Genomic DNA, 15,099 nt, shown 5'->3' on the forward strand with positions numbered 1-15,099 from the left:
CTCCACAAAGTGATCTGCGTTGCCACTCCTGGGTCTCTTAAGAGGCTGAGCTGATAGATAAAGTTTTGTGGACAAGCATAATGCAGCGACGCTCGATCTACTTTTTTTTGTCGGTGACACCTTCAGGCATTTCAGAGAAACTCAGCGCAATCGCCGATTGACGAAGTCCTTGTAAAGCAGCTACCGCCTGTGAAAAAAAAAAGCAGCACACCCGAGGCAAACTTTGCGAAGTGCGCCGCTCACTACCCGTGCCGCTGCATCAGCGCCCCTAGCGGCATCGGCGCGCTGAAGGACCTTCTCCGGCAAGCGAAAAGCGCCGCGCTCATCACACCTCCCCATTCTAGCCACCCTAGTAACGTTCAGGAGGGGGGGGGCGCATAGAGGAGAGAGAGTGAACGCTGAGAGAAAGAGCGGCAAAGTACTGCACGTATCCTCTCCTACACTCTCTCGCAACACATTCTCTGGTTCCTAGGGGTGAGCACGAACGCGTGCGCCCGCAGCTGCTGCTATGCGAGAGGGCGATGGACGGATCCCGACAGACGCCTGACCCGACTAAAAAATGCATTCGCATTGAAAACAAAATTCTTGGCTACTGGCCTAACCGGAATTCAACGTGGTTGCCTATGAGGGCGTTTCTGCAGAAATTAGACTGAACGGCACCTTCTGACAAGTTCAGTGACTACGTTGGTGTGTTACTTTTAAACAGTCTTGTATTGTCATGACTCTGTAGTGTCATCAGAGATACTAGTCTCCGCTTTCATTTATTCGCACTTCTTTCCCATCTCTAAGTACAGTGTAGCCGACCAGAGATTCCTCCTGGTTAACCTGGCTTTCTTTTCTGTACGTTTACCGCTTTTCCTCTTTCATATGTTGTTGTTCAGATTCGGAGCTGGCCCTAAGGCAACCACTATTCTCACTGTCATTGTGTTTATCTCTTTGGCAGGTCTCCGCATTCGAGTAATCCGGCTCGTAGTGAAGATCGTGGCATGTCTTCTCTACGTGGGCCGAGTAGCATTGGACAGGGGACCCCGGTACGCCACCTGCTACCAGTGTCCCCTGCGCGTCCAGAACACCTCGCGTTACACCGACGAAGCTGTGCGAAATGGCGCCATCAACTGGTACGCATCTTAGCATGCTTTACGTGTTCGGTGTACTGGGGTGTGCAGCTTGTCAGTCTCCGTTGTTTCTTAACAGACATAACATGTGTAAATGGTCTGACGAGTTTTAGCCCTCGCCCTCTTGTGAGCTTACGCAAACACGCTGCCTGCTTTTTTGTTGATTCATTAGTTTACTTAGAATTGCGTTGTTTTCTGTAAGAATACTTGCATACATTAAACCTATTTATCGAGTCTTGAGCAATTGAAAGCCTTGAAAGCGGTGCACGTACAAACCGCCTGCCCCCCCGTTTCGACGACGCTTACAGCCAGATAAACGGTATGTTTTATTTTATACTTATGTATGAAGCTGGGCTTGTCCGTAAAGCATACTGCAGATAACGCAACTAAACTATAGCGGACAAGCAACGAACATATACAGGTTTATATTATGTGAAAGGTCACGTGTGAAACTTACATTTTGAAAGAATACCTTCAACACTGATCTGTTTTTGTAAACCTCCTTACACTGTGTTAAAGACAGGATGTTAATATTATTTAGGTCACGTTGAAACATATAGTACGCGGCATATTTAGTTCGGCCGATGTGGTAATCGGCCGAAGTGTTGCGCTCTTATAAGCTCAATGTGGCCGGTTTGATTTCCGGCCATGGCGGCCACATTTCGAAAGGGCCACGATGCAGTGAAATCCGTGTACCTTTAGTTAAATGCACGGTAGAGAACCGTAGATTGATTGGTTGGTCAAACTTTACTAACAGTCCTGAGAGATGCCACAATCGTGCATTGGGCTCCCTCTCTGAGACGGGCAGGCTGAGCCTTACCGGCGCATCGTCTGAGGCGCACTGGACGGCACAAAGCTGATCATCTTTTATTGGGGATTCTGATGGCGGAGTAACATTTGGCTTGGTTGGTTTGATTGCTTCCCAGCAACGAAGTGCATGTGCTCTAAATTGGCCACCCCTCTCCGATGGGGGCACCCATGATGGTCAAAATTCATTCGGAATACCGAACTAAGATGTGCCTCATGCTCATCGCGTAGTTTTCGAACATGAAAATCCAGAAATGTTATCTATTTTAAAAAAAAAGACTAGCATGTCAATATGATAGATCTCTGCATAGACCCCTGCCACACATCGCCAGTGAGCTCGCACTTAGAGCCTACAGTCATTTATCACAAAACCTTGTGTCTTCCTGTGGAAGTATAGTCTGTAATCGGGCCATGAATATTTTAAGGCTGCGGGGCGAAAAAAAAGTATACTGAGGGTAACACCGAACTCCCAACTTCATCATATCTTACCCCCCGTTTCTGCTCGTTCGCTAACTGAGCGCAGTCTATCAATATGCTGCTATAAAAAATGGAATAGTGATTATGGACGAATGCCGCGAGTCGCATGGTAAGAACAAAAGTATATAAATACTCATGTGGTGGGTGATTGATGAAACAGTGAAAAAAAGTAAAAAACATGTTCACAGTTGCAACCCAGTGCAACTGTGATTGTGCTTGCGTCTGTGTGTGCTTGAATGAGCACTTTGCGCTCTCTTTGACAGAATAAAGAACAAATGAAAGTTGTCTTTATTCTGCCTGAGACACCTTTAGGGCATAGTGCTGAAGTTTACTTTTATTATTATTTTACAGACCTTCTCGATTTATAGGGTTCCTGCCTGATTTATTTCATTATTAATTTGTTGCTTTAAGGGGGAGATGCGCGGCTTGAAATGGCTGGTTGTCGGTGGGCTATATGAGGGCTCATTTTAAATTACGATTTCGCCAGCCGAATGGGCGTGTTTTCACGAAAAGTCACTGCGCAGGTGCAATTATAAGTCCCCGTACAATAAAGATGAATGTGCCATGTGCCGTTCGGATAATTTCGCCCACTCGGATATTGATCCATTTCCATAACATTTTTTTTATTTCCGGGACATTCCAATCCAGCGCTTATCAACAGGGTTGCAGACGGACTTTCAAAGCATTCGACCATATAGTGGTAATGACAAATTCCACGTGGTAATTAATATAAAAACGATGAGCACCGGCGGCTGTTGTAGCTTATCCGGTGCATCTTGACAGAAAGAAGTATTTTGTTTATTTATTTTATTTTTTCATCAGTATTCAATTACAGCTCCGTTAACGTGGGAAACGCATACAGCTACCTAAATGCATGCACGGAGGTATAGGCGACGAAGCGCTGGATAATTCCCGAAATTGTGGAGAAGAAAAAAAAACCATAGAGACGGAGAAACAAAATCATAGGAATTTGCTTGTTCGTTAAGTGAAGAAGTTGGGAGTTCTTTGAAATTTCACCTTGTTGAGCATAATAATAATAAACCAGATGACCAATCTAATAAAGCATGTTGCAACGAGACATTTCGGCCTCATCAAGGAATTTTTGAGCAATGTGAATATTCTAGCTGTGCGGGTCCGAATTACGAAGCTTCAAGATAATTCCTTGATCTTGATCAGCGACTGTTTTTTTTTTCAAATAATGGTTGTTGTAGAAGATGAAAAAGATAAAGATTTGGCATTAATAGGCAAAGGCATTCGAAGAGCTGGAAGTGCAAGTTCAGTGTGAGCTTCTTTATTGCTTTTAATGGCAATAAACTGCGTCCAGTATGCATGTGTGTAAAAGAAGAAGGGGCAAACGTACAAATATAGCTGCAATGCTGTATAGCTTCAGATACCTTTTTCAACATACTTAGCTCTACTTTCAAAATGCTCCCCTCACCTTTAAAAGCCATTACAGATCTTCTAGAAAAAGCTGAATGGTGTCGAACATTTGCGCGTTATCGGAAGGTTGGCTTTCTAACCTTCCGAAAATTGTCTTTTCGTTCACTATATTTTTTGACATCTATATCTGAACTGCTTAAAGTGACAGTGACAAGAACTTTGTTGAGACGTCCCGAGGAAAATTATTAGGATCAATTTCCCGGCTCCGCCCATAAGGGAACGGGCAGATGGTGACTCTCAGCGACGGGACAGGCCCTCTGGACAGCCTGCCATTGGTGTGTAAAGTTACAATACGGAGTAAAAATTTTACTCCATATATATATATATATATATATATATATATATATATATATATATATATATATATATATATATATATATATATATATATATATATATATATATGTGTGTGTGTGCTTTTGTTTTTAATAGCCTTTTCACAATCTGTTCAGATATCAGCTATTTTGATGCAGAATGGCTAAAGAAGAGAAAAGAAAAACAAGTGGGGATTACCGAATTCGCTTCTTAGCACTATTTTATTTCATGTTTCATGCGGTTTTTCGCTTGTGTTTGCAGGGATGCCATATTTTGGGTGGAGCGTCCCTTCGTGCTTTGGTGCATCCAGGTATGTATCTTAAACCCTGGCACCACATTATTCCGCCACTTCACCATCGTTTCACGACAATATGATGGGATTAGTGTTCTTAAATTACAATTTTAGAATTCCTGCGCCGTGTTTGCCCAAAAACAGTTGAGCGATTTCATTAGGTTTTTTTGGAATACCACTTATGTGCGTGATATTAAGCGTCGAAGCTAGCGTTTAAGGCGCAGCTTTTCCTGGGCGCCAACAACAAGTAGAAAGTGTATCACTATTCTGCTTATTTATTAGGTGTACGCCACCCTAATTATCACGAATTCACTGAGGTTCACGGGTGAGGTAGGCATTTCGAATTATTTGAAGGGAAAAAATGTGCGCATTCCAACATATGAGTTCATAGCATTATTTATTGCGCGACGATGCTATACAATGAAAATCAGCATTGATTGATTCCTCATTATGAAGAAGCATGTAAGTACGCTGTTCTAATCATAACATATTTTTCACGTATACATACAAGGCAGGTTTCTTCGTAATAATTTTGGTGCTTTATTGATGTATTCTGCTCTATAATACGACCTTTTGTTGCGAAGAGATCGACGATACTTTTTTTTGTTTTATGAAATGCACCAGCATTGAACAAGATAACATGAAAGAATAATAATGTCACCAACGCTTTGTTAGAATTATTAAATCACTGACTTTGACGCCATGAAGAATGCTAGTCTACGGCCATCGACTGACATGACAGTGGACTGCAAAGCGTCGCTCAAGAACACCCTCTTCTGAATCTACAAAGCCTTCCGTAAATATCCCGGCTGCGGTGGCTGCATTTCCGATGGAGGAGCAAACTTTGTAGGCCCGTGTGCTCAGGTTTGGGTACACGTTAAAGAAGCCCAAGTGGTCAAAATTTCCGGAGCCCTCCACTATGGAGTCTCCCATAATCATATCATGGTTTTGGAATGTTAGAACCACACATATCTATCAATCTTTCGTGAAGGTCAGCTATTTTTCTTTTTTCCTGCCACAACTGCGAAATTTCAGCATATGCCTACGTGCAAGAAGAAACGCCATCAAGTTCATTTGAATATAATTTCTCAATGCTTATTTTGTTGACGCTAAACTGCGAGTTCATTGAACCGACAACACACTTTTCGACGCGTGTGCGTTTTTCAAAAGCAAGGAACTCTTTCTACTCTGTGGCTGATAAAAGAAGCATTGACGCTACAGCCTATCAAAGTGACACCCTTGAACGAATAAATAAATACATCGCACTTTCGCTATCGACTTACAGGCGGGTCATTGACGTGAGACGTTTAATTTTCTCGAGCAACTTTTTTTAATAATATTAAAGAGGCGACGACGGTTGGGTGCGGCTTTTTACAGGGCCTCGCATTCACAGATAAAGTGGATTGCGCAAAAAATCCTGCGCAAAATGCGTGCGGAAGCGTGCCACCGACGTGGGGCACATAAACTAGCCTCGCCAAAGCTCCACTTCAGACGCCTTCATTTTCTACACGCGAGTAATATGTGTAACCTTAAGAGACAACAAGAGAGCAGAATGTATCAGATAACAAACAGGGCTTGAGGATATCATAGTTGAAATCAAGAAGAAGAAGAAAAGGGCATGTTCCAGGCACATTGCCCGTAAGCAGGATAACCAGTGATCATTAAGGGTAACTGACTGTATTCCCAACGAATGCAAACGCACGAAGGGTAGACCGAAAGTTAGCTGGGTCGATGGGATTAAAACGTTCGCAGGTATAACGTGGCAGCAGAAAGCACAACACCGGGTTTATTGGCGGATCATGGGAGAGCCCCTTGCCCCGCAGAGGGCGTGTCAGACTGCTGCTGCTTCTTCTGCTCCTGATGATAATTCAAGCCATCGAATTGGAATGCCACCGGACCATCGTTTTGGTCAACGTGAATGCGTATACACAGCCAGTTTTAGTAGTCCCGCTGGTTCATTTTCTCCCCGGAAGCGGAATTGAAGGAAGGAAAATAGGAGGAAAAGAACGGCAGGGAGGTTAATCAGCCTATAGGCAGCCGGTTTGCTACCCTGCGCATGGGAGGGGGATGGGAGAGATGAAAGATAGAGAGCATAGAGGGAAGAGAGATTAACACAGCACATTCGGCAGCACACGTGCGCACACTCAGTCATAGTCCAGTCTTGTCTTTCGCGGTGTGTGACATTGCTGTTACAGCCGCTTGTTCGTGTCGGGTAGGAATTTCAACATAGCTTTTGTCGCCTTCTGTTGAAGCGGGATTGAAGCTCCTGTTCGAACACGCATGCACTCGGGACAAGCCCATAACAAACACGTGCACGCACGTAGACTGTACGAACGAGCAGGCAGATGTGAGCATTGCCTATCTCTCTTCCGGTAGCGAGTCCTAAAGTTACGCCACTCAACCAAGCACCACCGACCTTATTACAGTCAATCCTACTATATGTAATCTAATCTATCGTGCTCATCAAGTCAGTTTTCTGAGCAAGTTTTTGTTTCGTCTTGTTGGGACTCGAGCTCACGCACTCAAACAACAAAATGAGGGCTCAAGAAAACTAACTATACTTTCTGCATATTAAAAACCGTCCTTATTCTAGTATAACAAGTTCAGCATACTATATGTAAAGCGCAATAAAATTTTCATCAAACCCATTTTTACAACCTTACTGCCATAAAAACAACGTCTTCGCCAAAAAAACAGGGTTATTCAATAAACGACTGCTGGTAATTTCTGCAATGTCTCTTCTCCGGTTAACAACCTCCTGCAGTTGATATTTGCAGTGGGGTCAGGTGAGGCTCCCTTTAAAAAAAAATTTTGCACATAGTTAGGCGGGTTGCCTCGTTTGTCGCCAGACTTGCGTTATGTCGATGCCACATTTAAAAGAGGAGAAGTTTACACTATCCTTGTAAAGCTTTAGAAACAGCGAAGCTGGTTGATTTTAGGGGCTTTATAACCTGGCCTTCTTGACTGATGCTGGCTAGGTCTTTTCTTGGCGTAGACACTGTAGAGTCGAGCCACAGCCTGTCACAGACCATGCGAGAATGTCCAGGCTCCCGCGCCAGAACTAACGTGCTAATCTGGCTGTGGCAGCCCCAGAGCGCGGGATTTGCGTCGCTCGCGATCTGCTTGCGCGGAGGGCAAACTCAACCTCAACGTGACGACTACGCGGATTATCTCCCTCGTTGGGTGCAGCTGCCGAAACTTCTTTGTTTTTTTTTTTGGGGGGGGGGGACACTTGAGCTTTAAGAACTTCACTCTTAAAAAGAGTGAAGTTCAGTTGCCCTGTTCTGTTTTATTTTACACCTCTTAAATTGATTCCATCACAGACGGGATGTTTTTGCGCACCCGTTAATCTAACCACGACGGAAAGGCTTATAGCTCCGAGCTAGCGGTATTCGAGGCTGATTCTGTCCTGCAAATCGTCCTCTGTGGAATTGAGAGTTTGACTAGGGAGAAACATACCTTCATGTTTAGACGTTTCGCGCAGATATTGCTAACTTATACCCGCACGGGAATAGCAAATGAGGCGATGACAAACGTATCTCCAGTATATATAACGGCTATAGCAATCAAGTGTTTCCGGTATATAAAATGCAGCTTGCCACGTACTCTAATTGTAGGTCACATGCCCTAATACCTCTGTGTAAGACGCATTGCCTTCAACTTCACCGTTGGCGGCGCATGACTTTTGCAACTAGTTTATCAATCACGATATGCACTGTAGGATAAATAATGAAAACGTTAAACAGTGATTATTTGTTTATTAACTGTCAATTAGCGTGCTTTTAATATTGATTCACAGTAATCGCAATAATACGTTACTTTGGAAAAACTATCTTCTCGTCAGAAACCTTTTTTATTTAGTAATAAGTTTTTGTTGAAACACTTGGTTCCTCATTTCTTTCTTTTTCATGCCGACTGCTAGTCTAATATTTTTTTTCTTTCCACTGTTCTGCTTTCAGACTATTCTGGCTATCATAAGTTTCTCCGAGGCCTGTCTGGTTGTATATCTCACCTACAAGGTAAGCTATTGATTCATACCTTACTAGTGCGCCTTTCCTTAGAGCCTTGGCTACGCTAATTTTAATTGTAGGCTAACAGAAGCACATTCATACAGGTGGCTATTGCGAACTCTATTCTGAAGCATCGGGGAGGAAAAATATTGATCAGCATATATATTTTTTATCATGCTTACATTTGAAGCAGGCAATTGTTCTTTAGAAAAAATTGCTGTAACCAATGATCCACCGCTTCTGAGGTCATAATGATGGTAGGGATAATGATAACAACCCCAAAAGTAGTAGCGAATATCCACTGTAGACCACGACCTTGGACGGGTGCTACATTTAGGCGCTGTATATTTATTTTTAGGATACATCGCAGGGTTCAGAAGCTTTTTTGTCTGTCAGTTTACGGCATACAAACCACTCGGCATATAAAATAAGGCAATCCGCTTTACGAGAAAAAAGAAAGCACAAGCTGGGTTTGAGCATTTGTGCAAGCATAGGCCCTTTAGGTAACCAAAGCAAAACCTGAAACTCTTTACTGCCTAATTTTTTTAACGTTCGGTGTGTTGGGCAAGCATTTGTGACCTGCCGAAGCGTTAAAGGAATATACTGTACAAGAGTAACGCTATGCGTCCGATTATCTTTTCCCTTGACTATATATGTAAACCTTCAGATCGCGCTTCAGCAGCACAGGCCGGTTACAATATTAGTAAATAAATTGATGGCGTACCATGTCAACGTTTACAAACGTCGAAAGTTATAGTATAGACAGCAAAGAAAACAGTTCACGCAGAGAGAGAGAGAGATAGAGAGAGAGAGAAAGAGCGAAATGGACAGAAAAGGCAGGGAGGAGTTCACAAAAAACACTAAAGGTGTAAGATGCTGTCACTCATGCGAAACAATGCGGCGCTATCCACACTCGGGAAACAAGAGAAGCACCTTCTAAACAAGGTCTCACAACTTCAAAAAAGAAAAGCGATTGTATCATTTATGTAATTATCTGACCTAGTATTTTTATCGTGCTTACCGTACATTCATCATCTTGGGAAAACTGCTCATTATGGCCCACAGTAAATAAACAATGCGTAGGTTCATTGGAATTTCCATCGGCTGGCCGTGAGGTCAAAATCGTACAAAAGTGATCAGCTAATGCCTATTGTGCGTGACAACCCGCATCTCTTTATTGGAATGCATTTCAATTCTTGTTATTCATAAACCTTGCTGTTTGTTATCAATACAGCTATTTTTGTGCGTTTCACTGCTCGACTGGACAAAAGCTCAGCGGTTAGGTTTACGACGGCATGATATCTCAACCAAATTGCCAACTGTGTCATTTTCCTCTTCTATTTTCTTCTTTCTCGTTCTCTGCATTTCTCCTGTATTGTATACGAGTGGTTGAAGTAGATGGCCAGTGCTTTAATAAAGCTTCAGATGTCGAGCACAAAAGCTTACCCTTAATGTTAGTAGGTGCCAGTTGAACATGGCGTGCCTATCACGAGATCATCAGGGGTCTCGTCTACTTCAACTGCAAGCGGTTAGTTTCAAGTACAGACTTGATAAACGGGGGATAGTTTGGAACAAATCTGCACTCGCAAATACTTCTTTTTGCTACTCTGCGCATAAACAAAACATTGTACGGATACAGGAACATAACGAAAATTTTGACATAATATTAATAAGCCAAGAAATCTGTGTGGTGTGCTTTATACGTGCATTATCATTTTTACGCCATCATTAAAACCCCCTGCAAAGCCATCACGAAGAAAGACGTATGCGTAGTTCCTCTCTTTTTTCTGTGTGCAAAAACAGTAGAGAAGGTCCGCCGAGTATAGTTTATAAATGCAGCAACGAAATCAAGCGCGGTGTGCTAAAGGAGTGCACGACACTATGTAGCAAAAAGAAAAAAAAAACAGAGAACAGCAAATTTCACCTGCGCGTATTTGTTTCGATTGAAAATTTTGCGAAATTCGTATATTACGCAGCATTTTGACATCCCTGTTTTAACTAGAAGAAAAGTAAAGGTTCGTTGAAACAGATTCGTCATCTCTTAAAAAGTGTCCTGCATCGTTTTTCTAAATGTAGTCGTCCGATGGCTTCATTAAGAGAGCTCGTTTTCTCACGGATCGACCACCGCAAAATAATTTTTTCGAACCTCAACTACGAGCGGAGTTACGCAGATTTGTCTCACGCTGCAGGCGCAACTCCTCTTCCTTCAACGAGCTGTCGAAAAGCTCCGCAGGAAGGAGATAAAGATAGAGCAAACAGATGCGAACCTTCGCAAGCACGCGTATTGACCTTGAGCATTTTTTTTTCATTTTTTTCTTCAAGCAAGGCTTACCTTAACTGCATGTGCTCGCAAATGTGGTCGTTCTTTGTGATCGTGCTCGTCATCAGAAAATTCATCCTGAATTCAAGCTCTAATGTATTGCTCGAGTGTACCGATCGATAGCTTTTTTTTTTTTGCTTTGCTGAAAAAAAAAGTGATCCACAGCCTCTTGAAGTTGTTCGACCGAGACGAAGCCTGCAGGATCGAATTCTCGCCATGACTGCCTCGTTTTTATGTTGGCAAAATGCTGGATGACCATGTGCTAAGATGTAGGTGCACGTTAAAAAACTCAAGGTAGCCAAAATTTTCGCAGCCCTCCGCTACGGCATCTTTCATAATCATATTCAATCAATCAATCAATCAATCAAATCAATTAAATCAATCAAATCAAATTTTATTTTCGCTTCAGACAATACAGCGCATTGTCACTGCGAAAATAGGGGACCAGAGAAAAAAGCTGCGCTTGCGCAGCTTGACTAAGCTCTGGTCACCCGTACTGCAGTAGTGACATGGCAAAACATCTAACAAGTCTACATAGCCACAGTATATACAATGCGATTAGCAAAACGGTAGTTATGTAGACTACGGTGTTCTAATGAAAAAAAAAACATCAATGTATGTTTTAAGTTACAATCACTTTAGTAAAACCAGCTACTGTAAATATACAAACATGAGTAATTCTAATACATTTATATAAACAGATCTAGTAAGGTTTTGTTAGTAAAGTTAAGAACGTCAACATTTCTTTGTTCTAGTTCATTTAGTGTGGTTGCGAGTACATAATCAAGTTTTTCTTTCCCATAATGGGTACGCGAGAAAGGAACGTGGCATGGTGGGTGACACCTGAAAGGATAGGAAATTGTATTTGCTCGAAGATTTGCAATTTCTTCGAATAGCTGTGTTCTTCCTAATGTGGCATTCTTGTATGTTCTCAGCAATTTATGCTTGTATATGTTGTGAACCATCATGATTTTATGTTTGTGGAATAAAGGTTCTGTGTGTTCTAGAAACGAGACATTTTCTATTAAACGAAGTGCTTTTTTCTGGACCAAGAATATTTGCTGTAAGTTTGATAATGTTGTGTTTCCCCATATTAGCGTGCAATAATATAAGTGAGAGTTGAAGAGCGCGAAATATAACATTCTTTTAATGCTAAGAGGAAACGTGTGATGGTTTTGGCTTAATACACCGGCTGCTCTGCTTAATTTTGGCAATAAGGTTCTCACATGTTCATTCCAGGACATATTTTCTGAAAAAATTACACCAAGAATCTTAATATGTTTCTCGATTTTGATTTGAAATGGTCCAAGAGTTATATAATCGTCGATGCTTCTTAAAATGCCCGGGGCACGGAACAACACACATTTAGTTTTCGATTAGTTTAAAGTAAGCCTATTGAACTTGCACCAGATCACCCTTTCGTGTTATGGTCTCCAAGTCTCTTCCCTCAAGAAGTACCGAGCAATAATCGGCATATATAATATATTTACAATCCTCATAGATTCTTACAATATCATTAATATAGAAAAGGAAGAGAATCGGTCCTAGTATGCTACCCTGAGGAACCCCATATTCAATAGGCCTAAGGTGTGATTTACATTTATTTAGTTCAACGTATTGGTAGCGCGTTTTCAAATAAGATTTAATAAGTTGTAACACTGTCCCACGTAACCCATATTGTTGTAACTTTTCAAATAAAATTGAGTGGTTTACCTGATTGAAAGCTTTACTAAAATCTAGAAATATACCCAGTGTCATGACCTTATTTTCAAAGTTGTGTAATATTTCCTCTTTTTGAACAAGAAGTGCTGTCTCAGTGCAACGTCCCTTTTTGAAGCCAAATTGGTGATCTGTTAATAGGTTGTATTTTGTAATAAATTTTTCAATACGACAATTTATTACTTTCTCGAGTTCCTTTGAAAAGATGGCAATATTGACACAGGACGATAGTTGCTTAAGCTATTTTTGTCTCCATTCTTGTAAATCGCTGAAACTCTAGCCACCTGCATGCTGTCTGGAAAAAACCCAGTAGAGATAGCGATGTTATATATGTGTGTAAGCACTGGTGCAATTAAATCTATAACGTATTTGATTGGTTTTATTTCTGACACAGCTTCTGATACAGCATTGTCACTTCAGGGACAGATGTTGGCTGCAAGTACATTGTGTGGGATAGTCTCGGGATACGATTAGCAGCTTCGTGACAGTAGGTGCTACTTCCAATTTCAACGAAGAAATTGTTGAAAAGGTTGGCGAGTTCGGTCCCGCCAATCGTTTTGTCATTTATGACGAGGTTGTCGATCGTATAATTCTTGGTATTCTGGTTTAGTAACTCGTTTATTTTTTCCACACTTTGTTACCACTACGCAAGCAATCGTTGTCAAATGCACGCTTATAATATTCGTTTTTTGATTTTTAATGTCTTTATTCAACTTATTTCGAAATTCCTTAAACTCTCCTAATTCTTCCGTGTTACGAGACTTAAGAAAGTTGGCAAAAAGCTTATTCTTATGTTTAATAAGCTTGATGTATCCATGTGTGATCCACGGTTTGCGCACCCTTTTTTGTTTACGGTATGTCCGTAATGGGAACGATTCTAAATAATGTTTTTTAGAAATTTTTATAAATAAGTCATAACACTTATTGCTGTCTTCAAGAAGAAATACTTCCCTCCAATTTGTTTTAGAAATCTTATCCCGAAACACCTCTAGCGCTTGAGACGATATATCCCTGTACACGAGCTGAGGTCAATCCCTTTGTTGCAATGAACTGTTACGGTTAAGCATGCAAAATGTAGGTAGGTGATCACTGACGTCACTGTTGATAACGCCAGAGAGAATGCCATCAGTGTTTCGGTTAGTAATGAACAAATCTAGCACAGATGCTGATGAAAGAGTAACGCGTGTAGGTGTTGATATAAGATTTTGAAAACCGTTGCTTTGTAATACAAGCAAAAAATCATTCGCCGCACTCAAGCCTTTTGCATTGTCAATGTTCATATCACCGCCTATTGTTAGTAACCATCTGTTTTCACTGGCACATGAAAGCAAAGAATCGAGAAACTTCAAGAACGCCGAGATGGTCTGTACAGAACAGCGAACACATTGCTATTTTTCTTAATACAAATGGCTTCGATATCACAAGTAAGAGTGCTAAACTCTGGTAGAATTTAAAAACATGGTATATCAACCTGAATTATAACTCCACCACCCCTACAATTTTTTCTGTTTAGAAAGAAATGATCGTAAGACGGTAAAACAAAGTGATCCAAATTTTCATTGTACCAAGTCTCAGTGAACATAAGTGCATCGAAACTAATATTGCAGTATTCTAAAAGGGCGTAGATTTCATCAAATTTACATTGCATGGATCTAACATTTAGATGGAAAACCTTAAAAAGCTTCTCTGGGTTGTCAGATATGATACCACGCATGTCCTCAGGTAGCACGTAGTTAGCATCCATGTTTCCACAATCTAGACAATCGAAGTGTTCGCGCAGGGGGCGCGCATCCTTATCCTCTGGCGGTAATCTTATCCAAATCGCCCTCATGTTTTATTGCCACGATGGATGACGTCTCATCGCGACGGGCAAAAATGGCACCGTTTTTTATCCAGACAAACTTCCAGCCATGTTCGCGCTTGCGCCCAATCGCCATACCAAGTAGTTTCTTTAGATACTGACAAAGGTGTTCATTTACAAAGATAGGATAATTTGCCTCACTTCTAGAAGCTTCCAGTGATAAACCCAGGCTTCCGCTCGTAAGTTTTGTTTTCTTAGCCTTCTCTAGAACCTTGTCTCTCTTTTCGCGCTTCACGAACTGAACAACAATGTTCTTCTTTGTCTTGTCTTTCGTTGCCACTCTGTGAATTATGTCTATATCGTACGCGTAGACAGGTTCACTGATGGCCGTTCCAATTTGAGCAAGAACATCTCTCAAACACTCATTGGGTGTTTCCGTAACACCTTTGATCTCAAGGTTTTTGTTGCGCGAGTACTGCTCATTTTTGACACGACTCGTTTGACATTCCATCACTTCCCTCTCTAATGAGCGAACTTTATGCTGGAGCGCTTCATTTTCTTTTTTAAGAGAGCTGTTCTCCGTCAAAGTAGCATCAAGCCGCAAGTTAGCATCATCAAGATTTTTACTAATGAAATCCATGCTGCGCTTCATGTCGTCGATCTCAGTCCGGAGCTTTCTCTCTTCTGCACGCATGCTTCTTTTGAGAGATTCTTTCAAGTTCTTAAATTTATTCCGGAGTTCATCTTTGAACTGTTCAACCTGTTTTGAAACATCCTTTGTCATTTCTAACGGTCACAACAAC

General features: G+C 41.5%; 1 protein-coding gene across 3 annotated transcripts in view; it reads left to right on the forward strand.

Annotated features, from left to right (window-relative positions):
* Positions 1-15,099, forward strand: part of SLO2 (slowpoke 2) — a 630,174-nt gene that overhangs the window by 500,975 nt on the left and 114,100 nt on the right. For all 3 annotated transcript variants that reach the window (XM_075879797.1, XM_075879795.1, XM_075879796.1), the window contains exons 3-5: positions 944-1,118; positions 4,416-4,464; positions 8,406-8,465. In XM_075879797.1, coding sequence (XP_075735912.1) covers positions 944-1,118; positions 4,416-4,464; positions 8,406-8,465 — 284 coding nt within the window. The remainder of the gene's footprint in view (positions 1-943; positions 1,119-4,415; positions 4,465-8,405; positions 8,466-15,099) is intronic.

This window comes from Rhipicephalus microplus, chromosome X (genome assembly GCF_043290135.1).
Source record: "Rhipicephalus microplus isolate Deutch F79 chromosome X, USDA_Rmic, whole genome shotgun sequence".
NCBI classification, from domain to species: Eukaryota; Metazoa; Arthropoda; class Arachnida; order Ixodida; family Ixodidae; genus Rhipicephalus; species Rhipicephalus microplus.